This window comes from Cynocephalus volans, chromosome 6 (genome assembly GCF_027409185.1).
Source record: "Cynocephalus volans isolate mCynVol1 chromosome 6, mCynVol1.pri, whole genome shotgun sequence".
NCBI lineage: Eukaryota > Metazoa > Chordata > Mammalia > Dermoptera > Cynocephalidae > Cynocephalus > Cynocephalus volans.
Genome location: NC_084465.1, coordinates 20,983,709 through 21,002,759, shown reverse-complemented (window position 1 = coordinate 21,002,759; position 19,051 = coordinate 20,983,709). Strand labels below are relative to the sequence as shown.

The 19,051-nt window shown below is 46.0% G+C and overlaps 1 protein-coding gene across 1 annotated transcript; it reads right to left on the bottom strand.

Annotated features, from left to right (window-relative positions):
• Positions 1 to 1,041: 1,041 nt before the first annotated feature.
• FAM180A (family with sequence similarity 180 member A) lies at positions 1,042 to 18,837 on the bottom strand. Its single transcript, XM_063100654.1, has 3 exons — positions 18,524 to 18,837; positions 6,437 to 6,537; positions 1,042 to 4,875 (listed from the first exon to the last, which is right to left on the bottom strand). The coding sequence occupies exons 1-3, from the start codon at positions 18,597 to 18,599 to the stop codon at positions 4,531 to 4,533; spliced, it is 522 nt and encodes a 173-aa protein (XP_062956724.1). The 5' UTR covers positions 18,600 to 18,837; the 3' UTR covers positions 1,042 to 4,530.
• Positions 18,838 to 19,051: the final 214 nt, after the last annotated feature.

The window sequence follows — 19,051 nt, the reverse complement described above, 5'->3', positions numbered from 1 at the left end:
GATGACTCCTCTGGTGGCAGGGAGAAAACACAGTACTAATTCTGGAGAACTTTGTCCCCGGTTGTACAATAGTAAGCCCTTCAGACTTCCCTGCTGGCAAAGATCGTTTGCTTCAGCACCTGGGGGAATACAAAAGCGTAAGCCAGCAGAGGGTATGAGTCTGTAAGAAAGACCCCAGACCTTTTAGGAAGAATGGGAAGAGTAGCTGCCTATGTGGAAGAGTCTAGATGCCAGTCTCATCGCAGAGGCCCTTTGAGCCAGGTGTCCGTGGTCTTTCTGGCTGGAGCAGGCACTCTGGTGCTCCTCACAGAGGCGCTTTACCGAAAAGGAAGCAGAAGGCCACCTCTGGCTGGTGCACAAGGAGGAGGTGGGAGGGCGGGGAAGAAGTTGACAAGTTCAGGGACAAGGCCTTAGCAGCAGTTGTACTCCGGTGTTTCTTCTGCTTACAGATCTGGAGTCACTGCCTTTTCTCAGAAAGGACATGTGGATTTAGGGCAAAGAAGAAAAGAGAAAGAAAAGCCCAAACCTTCTATAAGTGGTAGTCCTTGGCAACATTACCTTGACCTGGGAGATGCTGAGCGGAGTCAAGGCGTTATAAAAACCATATTGTCTTGAATTCACGGAATGTAAGAAATGGCGTTCCAAGGTCTGCAGCCCTACCACTGGGACGTTATCCCCAGGCTAAAGGTAAAGTGATCAGGAGAGTGACCCCAGAAAACCAGTTCTTCTTGACTTCTAAGACAGGTGCAACTGTGGATGGCCTAGGTTCCCTTTGAAATTACCTTGCCATTGTAGAATGGGTTAGGATGACTCATATCTTTAAATGCATATTAAAGACTGGCTACTGTATTTACTACATTCTGGCCTCATTTTCGTAATGATTTTGAAACTCAGAATGAAAAATACCACGTGTATTTTTTTGGTTGCAAATATGTAAGACACTAGATAAAAAAAATCAGTGTCCACTGTTAAACCCATGTACCATTTCGAATTCCTCGGTGAGATAATCTGAGATAACAAAGAATCCAGTGAGTTTAGTAATCCAATCATGGCATTTTTATTATACTATAAATGAATATTTGTTAAATAAAATTAAGTAAGGTGAGGGACACAGTAAGACCAGTAGTTCTCCTTCAGGACTCTATCCATTTTCAGATGAAGAAAACACTTTCCAGAATGCAATGGTCAAGAAACGTAAGACAGATTCCACTTGTATGAGGTATCTAAAGTAGTCGAACTCTTAAAACACAAAGTGGAATGATGATTGCCAAAGGCTGGGGGAAGGGGAAAAGGGGAGTTGTTCAATGAGTATAGAGTTTACAAGATGAAAAAGTTCTAGAGGTCTGTTCACAACAATGTGCTTATAGTTAATACTACTGCACATTGTATCCTTAAAATATAGTACCCTTAAAAATGGTTAAAATGGTAAACTTTATATTATGAGTTTTTTAACCACAATAAAAAAAAGAGAAATGTTAGACATTAAAATGGATTAGGAAAGTAAGGTGTGTCATGTAGTCACTTAATGCATATTTAATTTTTGACAGTGTACCTGCAGAAATATCTTTTGACTGATTTACCACTTATGTGATTCTCTTTCCACTAGATTCAACATGAGATGACAGAGTAATGAAAGTTTCAGCACGTAGGTGTTTGTCAATGTCTCTTGAATGACACTGGAAATAACCATGAGAAATGCCAAATATAAAGGAAACTTTCAGAGTTTTAGATCCTACATTTTCCCAGCCATATAGAAATGGCAGAGATGGTTCCTGCCATAAATCACAGTCGAGTTTCCACTACAAACATCACACCTCTAAGTTATTCTATGAGTAAATGTGATAAAATACAACCCGATCGTGATGTGGTTGTGTAGAATGTGGCACTAATGAAGCAAAATGGGAGAGTCCCTTTCTGTCTGGTCCACTCCCTCCTGTTCATTGAGGAAAGAGTAGGGTCTTTTGGGAGGTAATGGTGAGCATAATGTTTGATTTTGCATGTCAATGAAGTCTTTGTTATAAAACTTTCTGTGGGTTAAAAATTAATCTGTATTCAGACTAAAATCATGCGCAAGAATCTAGTTACTGAAAACGGAGTCTTCATTTGTCTTTAAAAAGGTCATGTACTTCTTTCTATTTTGTTTAGTCATTGATTGCCATACAAATTCAAGCCCCAATGTACAAATACAAAGTACATGTAGTTGTTGGTTGCTGGGTGAATGAACTATCATTGCTACCAATGGTCCTGGGAACCGTCCTCCCGTTCACAAATCTCCTACCACTAGGATCAGCCATCTCTATCATAACATGGTAGGCAGGGACTACAGGGGTGGGTCTTTCCACCCTGGTACTGACGATTCTAAGTACAAGAAAGCTCTCAGATCCATCCTGCTGGGGGTGGAGTTTCAGGGTGGGTCGCAAGACTCTGTCTACCAGGGTGTTGTGCAGTATCTAGGGACTGAGGTCATTGCTGGTCCCCTTTCCACCCCACATGCAGGAAAAGTACACTAGTGAGGGTGGGCTATGAGGATGATCTGCCTCTGGGCGATCCCAACCCTTGTCTGTACGCTGACCTTTGTTTTATTCAGACAGTGGTACCGAAAGGAGACCAAAAGACAGTGAGTGTCAGAGTACAGGCAGGCAGAGATAGAGGGCAGCAGTCAGACAGAAGAGACATGGAGATGTATCAAGAAACAGATACAAAGATATTTAGAATGGGTCCCAAATAGAGAGCAGGGGAGACACGATTTAAAATAAAAAGAAAGAAAGAGACAAGCAGAGTGGCCATGTCGAGGAGAACACATAATGTCAGAGAAAGATTAAAGGAAAAAGCAGGTAGCAGAATCTTCGTGTGAGGGAGGCAGAAGGGTATAGCGAGGGAATGAGAGAGAGACTGAGAGTTCTTGATCTTCTGAGCTTGGGAATATCGGGACCCAAGGCTGTACTTTTCTCTGACGGTGAATACCTTCTTTCTGCATCCGAGTATTTCTCCAAAGAGATCATGGAGCTGGTGCTGCAGGCAAATCTCATTTGTTCAAAGATTTTGAAGAAATCCAGACCAATCATCATCAGATGACGATTGTCAGGTACCCATGTCAGAATCAAGTTTAGCCCAACGAGTTCTCACTCATTCAAAAGTCAGACTTACAGCTTTAGCCTCCAGAACCCAGCCGTAAATCTAGGAGAAGTCAGAAAGATCTCTGAGCTGATGAGGAATTAGTATTAGAACATAGATACTTGAATCTTAGCAGAGGCTTTCATCTATAACCCTTATTTAACATAGAATTATAACAAGCCTAGCGATGCTAGTTTTTACGTGATGGTAGCTAAGAAAGAACAGATTGCAAAGGGCAAGTTATATTGGTAAGAAAGACAAGTGCACTCTAATAGCCTCGCCTGACAGTGAGGCAGGTGGCAGAAAAACTCAGAACTGGACACAGAATGAGCAAAGCCCAGGATCGTGCAAGGTTGGTACACACAGCCCAGCAGACCTTTTAGATCCACATGCTCTCCCTGCAGTATCTCACAGTTAAATGATTGTAGAAATTCCATCAGTGGAAGGAATCTTAGAGATGATCTTATCCAACTCCTTCACTAGAATGTTTCAAATGGTTATCTGAAGATACGAAATAAAAGCTTAAGGCATTTCATTTAAATAGATATCAAGTCAACATTTCTAAAATGAAGTTTTGGTATTTGAAAGTGTAAAATTCTGTCATTGAAAATCGTGTTTATTTGGAGCACCTTCATTCTCTGTCTTAACGCTAAATTATTTAAGTGTTAAGACAGATAGACATGGGCCTAGGGGCCGCCTTTTCTATTAGGACGACCTCTCTGCATTAGCGTGATTTCCTTGTTCAAAAGATGAAGTGTGCCTGGACTCGTAGCATTTCTGTAGGTCCCTTTCCTGTTTCTCCTCTGTATTAGACCAGCCCTCAGAAAAGACAAGTCAAGGCAACAGGTCATAAAGTTACCAATTTTCTAACTGATTCTTCTCAGTGACTTTTGGAAAAGTCAAGAAGTATATCATTAGCCTAACAATGTATTTATTTGGGTATAGCTCTAGTTTCTTAATATTTACTGTAGAATCTTTGGAAATATGTTTATCCAACGCAGTACTCTGGTCCCTTAGGACCAAAGGAATCTGTCCCTCCTCTTCCTGCCATGCCTCTGTGATGTTTTCTCTAGCTCTGTCCTCAGTCTTGGGAGTGTGTGGCCATCGCCCTATGTTGGAGCTCATTTGAGACTCCTGTGTGTCACCAGGCAAACCATTCTGCCTCTGGAGGCATCTTGAATGACCACTTCAACCCCTTCTTCCAGCCCAGTCACATTATGACATGGATCAGATGTGTCTGTCAGGAAGCTATAGGGGGGTGAAAGGGCAAGGTGGTCACTTTGATTTTATCTCTGCTACTCTGTGTTGGTGGTACAGGTTTTGTTGCTGGTCTCTGTGAATAGAGTAGAGAATGAAGACTTGCTGGATTACTGTGTGTGCTGTCCCTGCTCTGAGGTCCTGGTGTGGGCTGGTCTCTCAGGGAGACACTCTAGGACCTGAGGACCGCATCAAGTCGTGCCTCAGGGCCTGGAAGAGGCTAACGAGGGACTGGGCCCAGATGTCTTTCTGATACCCTTCGGACAGGGCTGTGCGGTAGGCCGTGTAGGCCAGGGTCAGCACTGTCCTTTCAAAGTCTTCTCTCTTGAGGACACCAGGGTGGCTGGAGAGGCTGGCACTCAGCCGGCGGATGTCTGGGATGCGCTTGGGGATCACATCATTGCAGATGGTGTGGAAGTCTGAGGCCTTCCGCAAGGAGGCCAGCTCCTCGTCCTTGATGGAGATCTTCAGGTCAGGGCTGATGTCAAGTTCGGCTAGCAGGAACTGGTAAGAAACACAGGATGTGGAAAGACATGAAGCCAGGCATTGCTGAGGAGACAGCGCTATGCATTATCACGTGTTCACTTAGGGAGACGCTGTGGAAAGAGCTTTGGAATTCAAGAGACCGGGGTTCCACTTCCAACTTTCCCACTTACTGTGTTACCGTGGATGAGTTACTTAACTTCTCTGAGCCTCACTTTCCTTCTCTGTAAAATGATTAATAACAGTCTACTTCACTGGGATACTGCGAGAGGTAAATAAGACAAATATGGATAAATCCTGACAGTGCCTGGTACACAACTGCTATTTAAAGGGTCAATGATTGTTTCTACTGTCCCAGATCAATCCCTTCTTCCTTTTCTCCCTTCCTCCCATGAAAGATCTTCTAAAGCATAAACTGACTATTTCAGATAATTTTAAAGCAGAAGCTGAGAATTTGAAGGATGTAGAGAAATGTGCTAGGAATTAAGTGGAATACAGAGATTTCTCCTTGTCTCTCCCCTGCTCGGTAAGAGTAGGTGCTGGTCTGTCATCTGCATCTCTGTGAAGAGCCAGGCTCAAAGTAGGAGCCTAATTAATACCTCTGGGATGGAATTAGGACTCCAGATCCCAACTCTGCTCTCTGTCTCCATCTTCCCCCTGCTCTGATCTATCCTCCACGGTACTGTCTGTTTTCTTTCTGACATAGATCTCTTCATATGACTGTGTTGAAGACATGGCAAAGGCTATGTAAGCATTTTCCAGTTTGTTCCCTAAAGCAGGATTCAAAATCTCCTCCCTGGCTCAATTGTGTGGCCACAGCAGGCTGTCTTTCTTAACTAGACAGTCCTAGTGCATGGAGTCCACAGGATGTCAAAGCTGGAGGGGGATTTTGGAGATCATGGCTGAATTCCTTCATTTAACAGTAGAGGAGATACAGGCCCAGAGAGAAATGGTAGCTTAGGTGAGGTCACACAGCTGATGGGTGACAGAGCCAGGACTAAAGTTCAGATCTTGAGCCTGAAATTGTACCGCTGAGAAGCCTTAGGAAATTTCCCCCGTGGTATGGAGGAGAAGCGGGTCTCAGTGATTCACGGGTGAGAGGCAGAGGAAGAGAGAGCTGTGGGGTGGCCCTGGGTTTCCAGAAACTGAGCTGGGCTAGCAGGGTAGCCAGACAGTTTCATTGTCACAGCAGGCAGGGCCTTGGAGACATGGCTGCACTCAGACAATGGCTTGGCACTGCCTGGACACTGCCGATGAGACCTACCTCCAAGCCCTTGCTTGGGAATATTGCCACACTCTGGTGCCCGGGTGCTGGGAGTGGCAACTATGGGCCAAACCTAATCTCTAGTTTTGCCTGGACTGAACTCCTAGTGCCATCATTCCCTGTTATGGTATGTGGGGAAGGAGGGAAATATGAGGAATACCTCACTTTGGCATGAGCAGGATTTTATGACCTCCACAAATTAGTCTAGGCCGTTCCCTGTGGCAGCAGGGGCCATTCATTTTCAGGTGCTCAGGGAGATCACTTCTCAAAAAAAGGATAGAGAAGGTCAGTGCCTTTCGGGTGAGTTGGATTGCCTACCTCGTAGAGTAGTTCCACTTCCTCCAGGGAGGTCTGCAGGATGGGGTTCAGTGGCACAGATGAGGACCTCTTTGGCCGATGGGCAGCAGGGAAGAGCACAGCTGGAAAAGACAAGAGTGGGCTCTCAGCTGCTGCATGCGCACTGCCTTCTCCCCCTGGCTGACCTGAGAGTCACCAGCAAGGCTTGAAAGTAACTGACTTGGAGTGGTGGTGGACACACAGTGTGGAGAGGTGACAGATTCCCCTGATGTGTGCCCCAGAAATCTCCCAGGCACGTCTGACCAGTGGCTTCAAACCTGGCTGCTCATTGGAACCATCTGAAAAAGTTTTGAAAAACTTGTGTGTCTGAGGATATGTATGCCCTAGGGAATTTATATTTTAAAAGAGCAGAATAAAGCAAAACGGAAGTGAGTAAGCAAACACCCCCCCCCTACTTCAACAAGTGCTATTAAGCAACAGTATTCACTTGAATTCTCTAAAAATATGGTTCCCTGACAGTACTTGTTGACCTAAAAAAGAAAGTGAGGCCAAATATGTATAGCAAATGGTTTATGTGAGCATACATAAGGAACTGCAGTCCTGGTAGGCACACAGCCGAGTTGCTTTGGAATGTGCTTTAAAGGAGGTTACAGAATTCAGCATTTTATAATCACACAAAGGGGGAGAATCAAAGGAGAGAGAAGAGGACAGCCCCCCAATCACTACATCAAATTCTCTATATCTTGTAAGTGATGTATAGATCTGGGATTGCTACCAGCTAACATTCTACATGCAGGGATCCAGGTTAAGTGTTACAAGAAGCATCCTAGGTTATTTTATTACTTCTGGTGCCAGTCTGTCTGCTTCTAAAAATGATCTTATGATAACGTTTTCCAGGATGTGGGACATGACTATTTACTCATCCCGGATTTCCCAAGACACTACAATTTAGCTGACCTGGTCAGAGCAGATATTTTTTTAGTTATTGTATTGCACATCTTAGCACTTTATTTTATCAACACGAAATTCTGGTTTATGAAAGAGTACTTCAAAAAGCTCGTGGAAAGATGGAATTTAAAGATAATACGAATTCTTCCATAAACATTTTGAAGACACCTCATATTTACTCAACCCTTTTAATCAGGTGTTCAGACTTCTGGCTACGCAGGCATTTGAAATAAAGCTGCAAGAATCTGAACACCAGTGACAGAGTAATGGAAGAGAGCTGCTGCAAGACCCTGACACTTGGCTCCAGGGGAGTGTGGAGCCAAGCTCAGGGCTTCTCCCAGTGGCCGACTGGTTTGGAAACACATTTAGTATAAGGTCAATGACTTGACAGAGTTGTTCCCAGTGGTTGCCTTTAGAAGTGGTAGCTGGAGGAAGGTAGATGGGCTACCAGAAATATACAGGACAGCACAAATTAGGAATTGACCAGGTACAAGTGAGGGGGAAGACAGAATATTATAGAGTGTTGGAACAATCATTATAAACTGCAGTTCTCCAGGACTGTATCAGGCTAGGAGCAGACATCCCTGACCACCACCACAGCCCCTGTGTAGCAGGCATTGTGCAGGATCTATTGGCGAGCCTGCTGCCAGCTGATAGAAAAAGGTACAGCTTCTTTAAGACACTTGATTGTGATCTACCAGAAAGCTGAGAAACCTGTAAAAATCTGAGACTATGAGGTGAATGGCACCCCCTGAAGTTGTGCAAAGCACAATTTGCACAATGATAAATGACAACTCTGCTAGTCAATGATGGTGCCCTTGATCCATTGAGAAAAGGTCAAATTATGTTCAGTGTACTCTAGCAAAGAAGGCAGGAACTGTGTAAAGTATTTTAGAAGTGATAAAAAAATGAAACAGCTTCAAATTAAAAGAACTTTCCTGAAAAGCTCACTGGTAGGAATCACCCAGTCACCAGAAGAAGCTGGTTGGATGTAGTGATGCTGTAATATTCCCTTCTCAGTAACTCATTTCTGATCTATACCATGAGTTCCTCAAGGGCTGGGATAAATGTGACTTTCTGTGTCTGCACCCCCAGCAGAGCCTGGTGGGCTTCCAGGGTGTGTGCTAGGCACAGCTATGGGCTGACCAAATCCCTGCCCTGAAGGGCCCCTGGTCTAGAAGAATGACCAGCCCTGCTTCCCCAGACCACCTTTGGGGAAGAAACCATGAACTCCAGAGCAATATCTCCTAGTCCAGCATTTTAGCAAAATTTGTTCTCTTTGCCAGAAAAGAGCCAATTTCCCATAGAATCACAGATTTTAGGGCTGAGGAGGCCTTTGCCTCTGTTCACCCATGACCTCTGCTTGTAGTTTCAGGTGGAGCTCAGGAGAGTGAGGCGTCTCCTACTCTACTGGTTTGCATCATTAGGATCACTCAAGGGGCTTTCAAAAAATACTGATTCCTAGGTCCTAGCTCCAGAATTCTGATTTCATTGAATTAGAGTGCAATGGGGACATTAAGATTTTTAAAAGCTTCTTAAGTGCTTCTAATGACAGCCAGGGTTGGGAACCACTGTCCTAATCAGAGGGAGCTTGATCTGAGATTATGTAGAAGCTGCTGTTCCTGGCTGTGTGGCCACTCTCAGGTTAGCCCTGTGGTTTCCAGGCTTGACTATTAGAATCACCCAGGAGCTTTTAAAAATCCTAATGCTCAAGGCAATATCCCAGGCCAATTTACAGGGGTGAAATGTAGGCATCGGGACTTTTTGCAGCTCCCAGGTGATTGCAGTGGGCAGCCAGTATTAATAACCATTGTGTTATACAGATCTGCAGACAAGCAGATGGTGCCCTCCAACCGTAGAACAATTCAAAGCTCACTCCCATCTGACGGGGCCTTCCAGGGTCTTCTGAAGAGACCACGGGCATCACGTTCCGGGAGGTAAGGAGTGGAGGCACAATGATGGCACTTTGTCTCCACTCTCTTCTCAGTAGGAGTTGAAGCCAGGAGCACAACCGTCCTGGATCCAGCTGTGTCCTGTTTCTTTCTACATGCCCTCATTTTCCTCCCGCCACGAAAGGGTAGATGACATCCCTTCTTGGGATAGGCTCTCAGAGTGACTTTACTTCTTTAATTCTGCTTCCAGAATTTCTCTCTTGTTGCAAAATTAAAGGCATTGTTCCATTGGCAGAAAAATTCACCCCCCAGCAGATGGAGATAGAGAGGGAATGGTGTCATGAGTGTGGGTTGCTTTCTGCTCCCAGTAATCACAGACTTCCTGGGCCACCTCCGAGGAAGTTATTAGCTATCTTAGACCTGGGCTTTCTTTACCCAGTTGTTTCCCTGCGAACCGGCAACACTCCTTTAACATGCTTGCCCCAGGTGGACCTCTAGTTCTCGAAGAGCTGAGAAGAAAATATTTCCTGATTCAAAGCTGAGCTTGATAATGGAAACTTTGTCATTTCTGATAGCTCTAGTTCTCATACCTAATAATTAGCACACTTTGGTGGAGATGGTTAGAAATAACTTCAGCCTCTAGACAAAGGGAACGGTTATTATTTTAGAAAGTATGTGCGGGGAGCATAGGAATCTTAAAGATGGTCCCTCCCCTCCTCCCCCAGCTCCTCCCGCTCCCCACTTTGGTCCTCCACCCCCAGCGGTACTGGCCCTCACGTGGCTGTGGCTGCTTTGGCTGCGTGCATCTGGTGGGGTGGGGGCTTTAGGCCTCCTTGGGCTGCTGGAGTGCAGCCAGCTATGGAGCAGGGATTTTAGCAGCCCAGTGGCTGCCCAGATCGGACCCTGTATGAAGCAAGACCTAGAGAGGATAAGTTCAGCTCCACCAGAGATGCTGCAGGTGGTGGGCAAGAAATAGGTCCACGTGGTCGATGTCAAAACATGGAGATAAAAAGTTAAATGTACAGTCACTCCAAGATGTTCCTGTCCATAATGACGAAGGCTCGACCCTGCCAGAAATGCAAATGGCCAAAACAAGAGCTGACCAATTCCGAGATGTATATGTGCAAAGCTTGAAACTATGCTTGCTCCTGCATCAGTATAAAGTAGCCTGTTTCCCCCAGGAACCCCTGGTAACCCCACTGCACGCAGCTGTTTTCCCATCTCCTGATGCTTTCTGCACCCATTCTATACATTTCCCGTCCTGCTGTCTATCACCCTGGAAAGTTTCGTCAGGATTGCCAGCTCCCAGGAGGGCAGACTGGGTGTTATGCTTTCCCTGCTTGAACTCAGTGTCTGCATAGTGCAGGGCTCCTAGGCCAGTCTCAGTATATATTTTGGAATGATTTTTCTTTCTTTTTTTTGGTGGGTGGCCAGTATGGAGATCTGAACCCTTGACCTTGGTGTTACCAACACCACGTTCTAACCAAGTGAGTTATCTGGCCAGCCCCTATTTTGGAATAATTTTAAAAAAATAGATTAGGTATTAAAAAAACAAAACAAAACAACAACGCTGGAGACCCTTCAGGCTTTGCTGGTTTTGTTTTCCTTTCCCTTCAATCCCATCTCCCAAATTTATGGAGGTCATTTTAAGTTCAGCTCGCTGCTCACTGAAGAGATTACTAAACTCCTCTGGGCTTTGCAAGGCTGATGGGGGAGACCTGGATGGCCATTAGCACTGGCGCCTTGTCTGAGAGAGAAGAGGGGTGGGTAGCAGGGTGGGGAGAACAGAGACTGGCAGGAGGATCCAACCCCTCCCAGGTGCCACCTGAGCTTTGAGACTTACTTTGAGTCTCAGACAGCAAGGCTGCTGGGACATCGTTGTGAAAATCCCCGGCTGTGCACCTTTCACGTGGTGCAAACTTGGGTCCATTCGTTTTCTTTCTTCTCTACTCAAGGCTCCACACCCAGCCCACCCTCCAGATGTTTCTTCAGGATGTGAATGTGCCCATGAAGGCTGCTCAGTCTGTCTGTCCCAGGGATACCTGAGACTCACATAGTCTCCTTGCAGGAAAGTCTGCTGCACAGTCTGGTGTTGGGGCAGAGAAACCCAGAGCTACTCTATTCCTTCCCGACTCCCTGGACAAATGATCCTTCAGGGAAACTGAATGTCTACGATACTCATCCATTGGAACTACCAGCATAGAACAAGTGACTCACTCGCTGGAGGTCATGCCACAGGGACTGAGTCCAGGAACTGGATCCAGAGATTCATGGTTCATGTGTTATAGCTCATTCTGTTCCTGTCTTCTGTCTAGAGACACCTTTGGACCTCAGGCTAAAGCTGTCAGAATGTGGAGCTCACATATAATAGTTCATGAGTATCTACTGTGCTTCAATCAGTGTGCTTTGTGCTTTGCGTAGGTGCCTTGTGAGATAAGTATTAACTTCCCATTTTATAGATGAAGAAACTTATTCCTAGGGTTAAGGAATTTTCCCTAGGCCTCCCAATTGGTTTTTGAGGTAGGACTGGGGTTAAAATCTGGATCTCCCAGGCTGTCAAACCCAATCTCACCGATAGGGTGGACAATGCTATTTTTTTGTAGGATCATCTGCCGAAAGACTGGGCATTCTTCAGTTCTGAATAACTACAGGAAGGATAAATTGTAGTTAATTATGAACGAATGAATGGATTTGGTATAAAACATATTCTTAAATGAATCACACGTATGTTCCAAATCTCGAACTTTGGTTTATAATCATGTGACATGCAAGGTCAAATTACGGCAGACCTTAGGATCACTCTCTTGCAGGGGTTCTCAACTCTTTTCTCCATTCTGATTCCTTTGCAATCACTTGACAAGAGCACATCCCAGCTCTACCTGTTTCACGTGTGTACCTGTGCTCCTGAATGTGGCTGGAGGAAAACACTGTGTAAAGTGGTCTTCCTTTAAATCCGTGGCCAGCCTCTCCCACAACCAGGGACACCGTGCCAGTGCCTCAGGACCCGCCCAGGGACCTGAGGTATGGATCTGAGGACCAGACCAGAACCAGGCACACCACGCCAGCACCTCGGGGCCTGCCCAGGGACCCAAGGTATGGAGCCAGGGACCAGACCCCTCTCCCACAACCAGATATACTGTGCCAGTACCTCAGGGCCCACCCATGAACCCGAGGCATGGAGAAGGGGACTGGACCCCACTCCCAGAGCCAGGCACACCACACCAGTGCCTTGGGGCCCACCTGGGGACCCAAGGTATGGAGTCAGGGACTGGACCCCCTTCCCACAATCTGGCAAACTGTGCTAGCACCTTGGGGCCTGCCTGGGGACCTGAGATATTGAGCTGGGGACCAGACACTTCCCACAACCGGGCACACTGCCAGTGCCAAGAAGCATGCCAAAAACATCACCTCCATGTGGGTGGCCCACCACAGCTACCACATAACCACGGCTGCCGTGAAAGTGGCTAGACGTCACAACCACCATGCAGATGGTCCTCCAGCCACTGGAGTGCATTGACACAAGGAGAGTCACCAGCAGAGATAAAGAAGAGGACGTCTCTCTCCACAAAGCCCATTTCAGAGTGACAGAAAAAGCATCTGCTTTATGATAATAGTGGGGGATCTGACCACACCTCTCAGCATTGGACAGATCATCTAGGCAATAAATCAACAGGGTAACCATTATTCTTTCAGAAGGAGAGAGAAAAAATCTAGGGTAATTGCGGGGGGAAAGGGGGATGGGGAAAGATTAGACAAGGGGCATAAAGAATAATTACGATTTGTAACAATATATATGCTAGTAATATTGATTTAATCAACATATCTCAATATTGAACCCCCAAAATATGTATAATCAATTTTGATTCAATAAAAAATAAAATAAAATAAAAATAAAAAATAGGAATGATAAAAAAAAATCCATGGCCACTAACCTCACATGGTCCCTTCAATGCTGCCAGACAGTCATCCCTATTTCCTGGTTCCTCCTGCTCCTCTTTCTCAGCTGACCATTTCACACCTTCTGTTCTCTTCTTAAACCTGCCTCTGGCCCATTCAGGCTGACTCTTCTGTGCTACTGTGTCCATACTTTCACCCAGAGACAGCTTTCCATGTGTGCATAAAGCCCCCCGTAAAGACATCGCTCTGGCAATTCAACCTTTTCTTTCCTACATCACTAAGTTTTCCCTCTTGTAAACTGGATCTTTCATAGCAGCATGAAAACATATTGCGACTTCTCCCATCTTAATAAGAAAAATCCCTTTTCACTGGCCACACGTCCTTCTCACCTACCTGTTCATGTCATGGTGCTCTGGCCTTGGGCTTGGGCTCACTCATCTTTTCTAGCCACACTCACTTCTGTACTGACTTTCCAGGCCACACTTCTACATATCCAAATGCCTGCTGGAATCTGCTTTTGGATCTGTAATAGCTGTTGCCCCTTACCCCCATCCTCAACCCCCAGCACACACACGCACATGCACACACACACTCGTCTCCTGCTTCTGCTCCAGTCTTCCCATCCCTCTCAGCTGCTCAGGCATCATCCTTGACTTTTCTCTTTGTTTTGCATCCCACGTCCAATCAATCAGCCAACTTTGTCAGCTCTACCTTCAACATTTATCTAGAACCTGGCTACTTCTTGCACATCCCTGCTGACCTCCTAATCCAGTCTTGAGAGTCTCTCCTAAGCTGTCTCTGCTTCCATCCTTGGCCTTTGCCCTCATTCTATTCTTAACACAGCAATGAAGTGATTCAGTGGACGGCTGCCAGATAGCTCAGCTGGTTGGAGTGTGGTATTGACAATACCAAGGTAAAGGGTTTGCATCCTTGTACTGGCCAGCTGGCAAAAACCAAAACACAGAAAAGGCGATTCTGTGGAAGCATAAGTCTGATGATGTCACTTCACTGCCCCAAACCCTTTATGGCTTTCCATCTCTGAGTACAAGCCAAACAACTTCAAGTGGCAACCAGGTACTACATGACTTGACTTCTTACTACTCTGAGCTCATCTACTATTCTCCCTGGCTCATGTGACTCCAGCCACAGGCCTCCTCAATGATTCTGAGCTCAACAGGCATGCTTCTGCCACAGGGCTTTGCACAGGGCCTGTTCCTTCTGCTTGGAATATTCTTTCCCTAGAGACTGCATGGCTCACTCCCTCATCACCTCTCAGTGATGCCCTCCATGACTCTTCTATTTTAAATTATAACCCTCTATACTCTCTAACCTCTATTCTTTATCACCATGCAACACATCACATATTTTACTTATATATGTGTTTACTGCAAGTCTCCCCTCACTAGAATGTCAGCTCCATGAGGGTATGGGATTTTGTTTGTTTTGTTCACTGCTGAATTCCCAGTGCCTAGCATTGTGCCTATTACTGTTTGTTGAACGAATAAACAATCCCATAGGAACCCATGACCCACCCTTGTCATTAAACTCCATTCTTTTCAAGTAGAGTGCTTTACAAAATCCTTCCCTCTTTAACAGGGAGGTTCTAGAGTTTATTTGTAGTTCTGGGTCCTGGCTAATTATCAGAAAGTAGATGTTGACCCTCTGTCTCCACTGCACCCTCCCTTATCTCTGAGAAGTCCTGTTCTGGCCTGGAGGAAGTTATTTTTAATTCATCTCAGTGAAGGCTGTCACTTCTCTCCCCACACCTTTGTCCTTCCAAGCTTCCTACCCTAGAACTGACAGCAGAAGGTGCCCCAGGTAGAGTACGCTGCCTTTGCTTTCCAGCCTGACCTCTTTACCTTTTGATAATCTGGGTTAAAAATCTCCTTTTTCTTCTTCCCACCCATCCCCCAAATATGTTCAGTATAGTAGAACAGTATGAAGGCTAACCATGGTTTCCACTTAACCATGCCTAGCATATGGACTGGAGAGCTTGCTGGAAAGGATTCAAACTTCAGACCATATCAAGGCAAAATACAACCGTATTTTTAAGGAATCAGTTGAAGCAACTCTGTGGAAATGACAGTGGGTGTGGAGAGGAAAAGCTCTCGTCTATAAAAGATCTTTTGCCAGATCCTGCTGATGTCATGTACTTCGTGGTTCCTGGGCCAGCCCTTTGGAAACAGTGCTGTTCTGAGTCAGCCTTTAAAAAGAGTGTTGGGGTCCTCTGGGAGTACTGCTGGTGAGATGATGGAGAGCGGATGAGTGGGGACGGCAAGCCTGTGACAGCAGACAGGCCTGGGGGTCAAATCCAACTCCACCCTTCTGGCTGGGTGATCCCTCAGCCTCTAGTTTCCTTACCCATAGGTGGTCAGAATCGCACCTGCCTCATGGAGTTACTGTGGAGCAAACCAGGTGGCTGTGCATGGTGCCCCTGGGAACGCCAGTGCAGTCAACCAGTCGACGCTCACTGAGCACTGACCACAGGCCCTCCTTCCTTGGGGAACATTTGTGACTGCGAACATGCGCAACCCTAAAAGGGACACCTGAGCGTGACATAAATTCCACCAAATGACTGATGGGCCATCCTTCCTGTTAAAATACTTTTAAAAGAAATAGTTTATATGTATTTAACAGATCAAAGATATTCCCATTAACTTTTTGAGCTTGTATTCTTTTTTTTCGTTTGCAGCTCACCAGTACAGGATTTGAACTCTCTACCTTGGTGTTACAACACTGTGCTCTAAGCAACTGAGCTAATCAGCCAGCCTGATTCATATTAATTTGTATAGACATATTTCTTTCTCAAGTCTGGCTAATCCTCCCCTCTCAAGTGATGCTCTGGCAGGACAGGGGTAATCCTAGGACGAGGGCCATGTGTGTGCACGTGCATGTGTGTGTGTGTGGGTGTGGAGATCCGGCTCCCCCAGGTTGGCCACGCTAACCATAGGTGAGTCACTTGGTCTGAATCAAGCCAGTGGGGCTGGATCCTGGATCCTGGGATGGAAACCTACCTCCCAGGGTGGAATCCTAGAGAGCACTTCTTAGGAAGAGGCTGGAGAGTGGTAGGAAAAAGATGTCCTGACAGCAGGGCGTATTCTCTGTGGCTTTATTTCTACATTTCTCCATGTAGGGGGGTGGGGGAGGGACTGAGAGATGATGGAGCATAAGGGAGGCTTTTATAGGGAGAGGTCACCCTCAGACTGCTTCCAAAGGGAATTCTTCTAAATTAGGGCTGGAGTTGGGGGTGAGGATAAAGATGAAGGCGAAAGGAACAATATATTGGAAAAAACTGTTATTTATTTGGGTGTGACTCCTATTCTGTCTTAAAAAATGGCAAGAATTGTGTATTCCTTTTATAATCAGAAAAAAATGTTAAAAATGGAGAAAAATCAACTACGTGGAAGATTTTTGATGATGGTTGGAGGGAATCCATATCATTTGTTGACACTGAACGCTGACTAGAACCACTAATCTGGCATTTAATATCCACTTCCTCCCGATGTCCTCTCTCTCGGTTGTGTTGGCTTTGAGTCTCTGCAGAGATTGTGAATTTACTGAGGACAGACCTTCCCCAATGACAAGGCGGCTGGGCCAGAGTAGTTGCTCCCACGATGTTCCTATAGAACCCTGTTGAGAGCCTCAAACTTTCATTAATGAAAAATTTTCATTTTTTTAAAACTGGTGGGTAATAGCTAACATTTATAGAGTGCTTCATTATTTACAAAGCATTTTCACTTACATTTCTGAATATGACCCTCACAACAACACTGTAAGGGCAAGTTTTGTTACCAGTTAGTGAACTAAATGTTAATATGTTATTAATAGGTAACATAAATTACCTGTTAGTAAGCTCAGAGAGGTTAAGAGACTTGCCAGAGATCACACAGCCAGTTGAGACAGAATTTAACTCTGAATCCCTTGCAGGGATAGAGGTAGCTATAGTGTTTACAAGCCATATTATAAGTCAAATCTTTTGGCTTTCTAACAGCCTGCGTGTTAGAAAGCCTAGATATTATTATCCCTTTTTAATATACAAACTAAGTGGTGCCCCCAGGGTGACGAAGAGGTAGGTGGCAGAAACCAACTCTAAGATTTCTTTGCTCTCTACTTCCAAGTGCTGTCCCCAAAGTGTGTGCACAACATGAGCTGGGTGTGTGTGTGCACACGTGTGCATGCACATGCAATATTGTTAGGAGAATAAAAGAAAAATGCTACATTATTTGCCTCTGGGCAACAATCATTTCACAGCTCAGCTCAGAGGACTGGCAAATCCTTAATAGCAGGCTCAAACATGAGGAGATAAAAACCACAATAAGTACAGTGAGTGGCTTTTGTACCCCCTGCCCTCTTTCAGATTCTTCTCCTCCGTGCTCTCTTCTTTCCCTGAAACTGTCCTTGAGAAGCAGGAGGCTTGTCCTCTGCCACCGTGTGAATCAGTCTGATTTTGGATCTTTAGAAACACCTACTGGCCTGACTTGAAGGAGCCACGTTCTTCTTCCAGTTCTTTCCAGGGGAGTGAACTCAGTTGACTTCAGGCCGTGGAAAGATTTCAGTTCTGATTGGCGAGGAGTGGTCAGCACTATTGGACCCTCATTTCCTAACAGTGATAAACTCTAATTGGCTCAAGGTGCTGCCGGTGTCTGCCAAGCAGAGGCAGTCTTGGGGGCACAGAGGAAAGATGCCATCGCAGCTGTAGGGAGCTACAGCCCAAGGGAAAGGAAGTTACCAATGAGAGAAAAGCCTTTGCTGGGGCATCTGCCTTCACCTGGTGGATTGGGGGTTGGTGGGAGTAGCAGGGGCCAGCACACCAGATGCTGAAGGGTTACTCTTTCCTCACCTGCCCTGGGTCAGCTCCACCTGGCTGCAAAGATGCGTCCCCTCCCAGTCAGACAGCAGCTCGGGGATATCCATCCTGGCAGCCCAGGCCTGGGGGGAGACTTTCCCCTTGGCTCTCCAGGTAGCAGGCCTCTGCATCCCAGAACCCACTCCATCATTTCAGCAGCAGACCTCTGCACCTGCTCTCCAGATGGTCTGCTCCAGCTGTAGCAGCTGGTGGGGGGAACTAGAGTGAGTCTGTCCACATTCTATGAAGCAAAAATGAGTTCTCTCTGGCATGCCAGCAAGGGATGCCCTCTGGGTTCTCTACCTCAACCCTCAGTGGCTTTTACTTATTTCAGTGTCATTTTCTCATCACCCTCTAACACGGGGGAACGTGTCAGGAAGCATAAAGCAATTGGCAGAGAGGAGCTTGAAGGAGGGTCCAGGGCTTCTAATTTCTTTCCTTCCACTTACTCCCCTCCAAATTCCTCATTTTATTTAAGAAAGAATAATGAGCATCAAACAAACAAATGAATAAAAAGCAACTCACCCCTGCTCCACCTGTGGGACACAGTAGCCTGAGCATTGTAACACAACAGCAGAAGCAGCAACGTCTTCCAACACATCTTCCAAGGAGATGATAATCGACCCTCAAGCCCAGGGGACCCCAGGAGCTACAGGTATGCCCGGGCCGTTCCACCCAGTGAGACGACAGAGTTCTTACCACCCGTCTCTTTTCAGAAGTGCAGAAATGCCCTCTCCCTGCCGTGAAGGGTGGAGGCAGTCCTGTGTCCTTGGGTGGGACCAAGTCGGTACCTCTCTAATCCAACTCTCTCCGGGATTGGGGGCCCCGGGCTTCCACAGAGAGACTCTGTTTTTGAGCACATCTGGAGTGACTCACAGGGCATGTGATCTCCTTGGCAGTGGGGCGGATAAATATAATTTCTGTACTTGAGTTCCATGTGTTGGATGCACCCACTGGAATTTTTCTTTAACAAACAGACCCGCGGAACTTGTTAGAGAGCCCGGCGAAGAGCTGGCTGCTCTCCCGTCCACACAGACTCCACCAGAGCCAGGG

Excerpts from the sequence above, each read along its gene's own strand:
- FAM180A (XM_063100654.1), bottom strand. The coding sequence starts at position 18,599 with ATGTGTTGGAAGACGTTGCTGCTTCTGCTGTTGTGTTACAATGCTCAG. Across the intron at positions 6,538-18,523 it reads GTCCCACAGGTGGAGCAGGG|CTGTGCTCTTCCCTGCTGCC; the intron begins GTGAGTTGCTTT and ends TGTCTTTTCCAG. Across the intron at positions 4,876-6,436 it reads AAGTGGAACTACTCTACGAG|TTCCTGCTAGCCGAACTTGA; the intron begins GTAGGCAATCCA and ends GTTTCTTACCAG.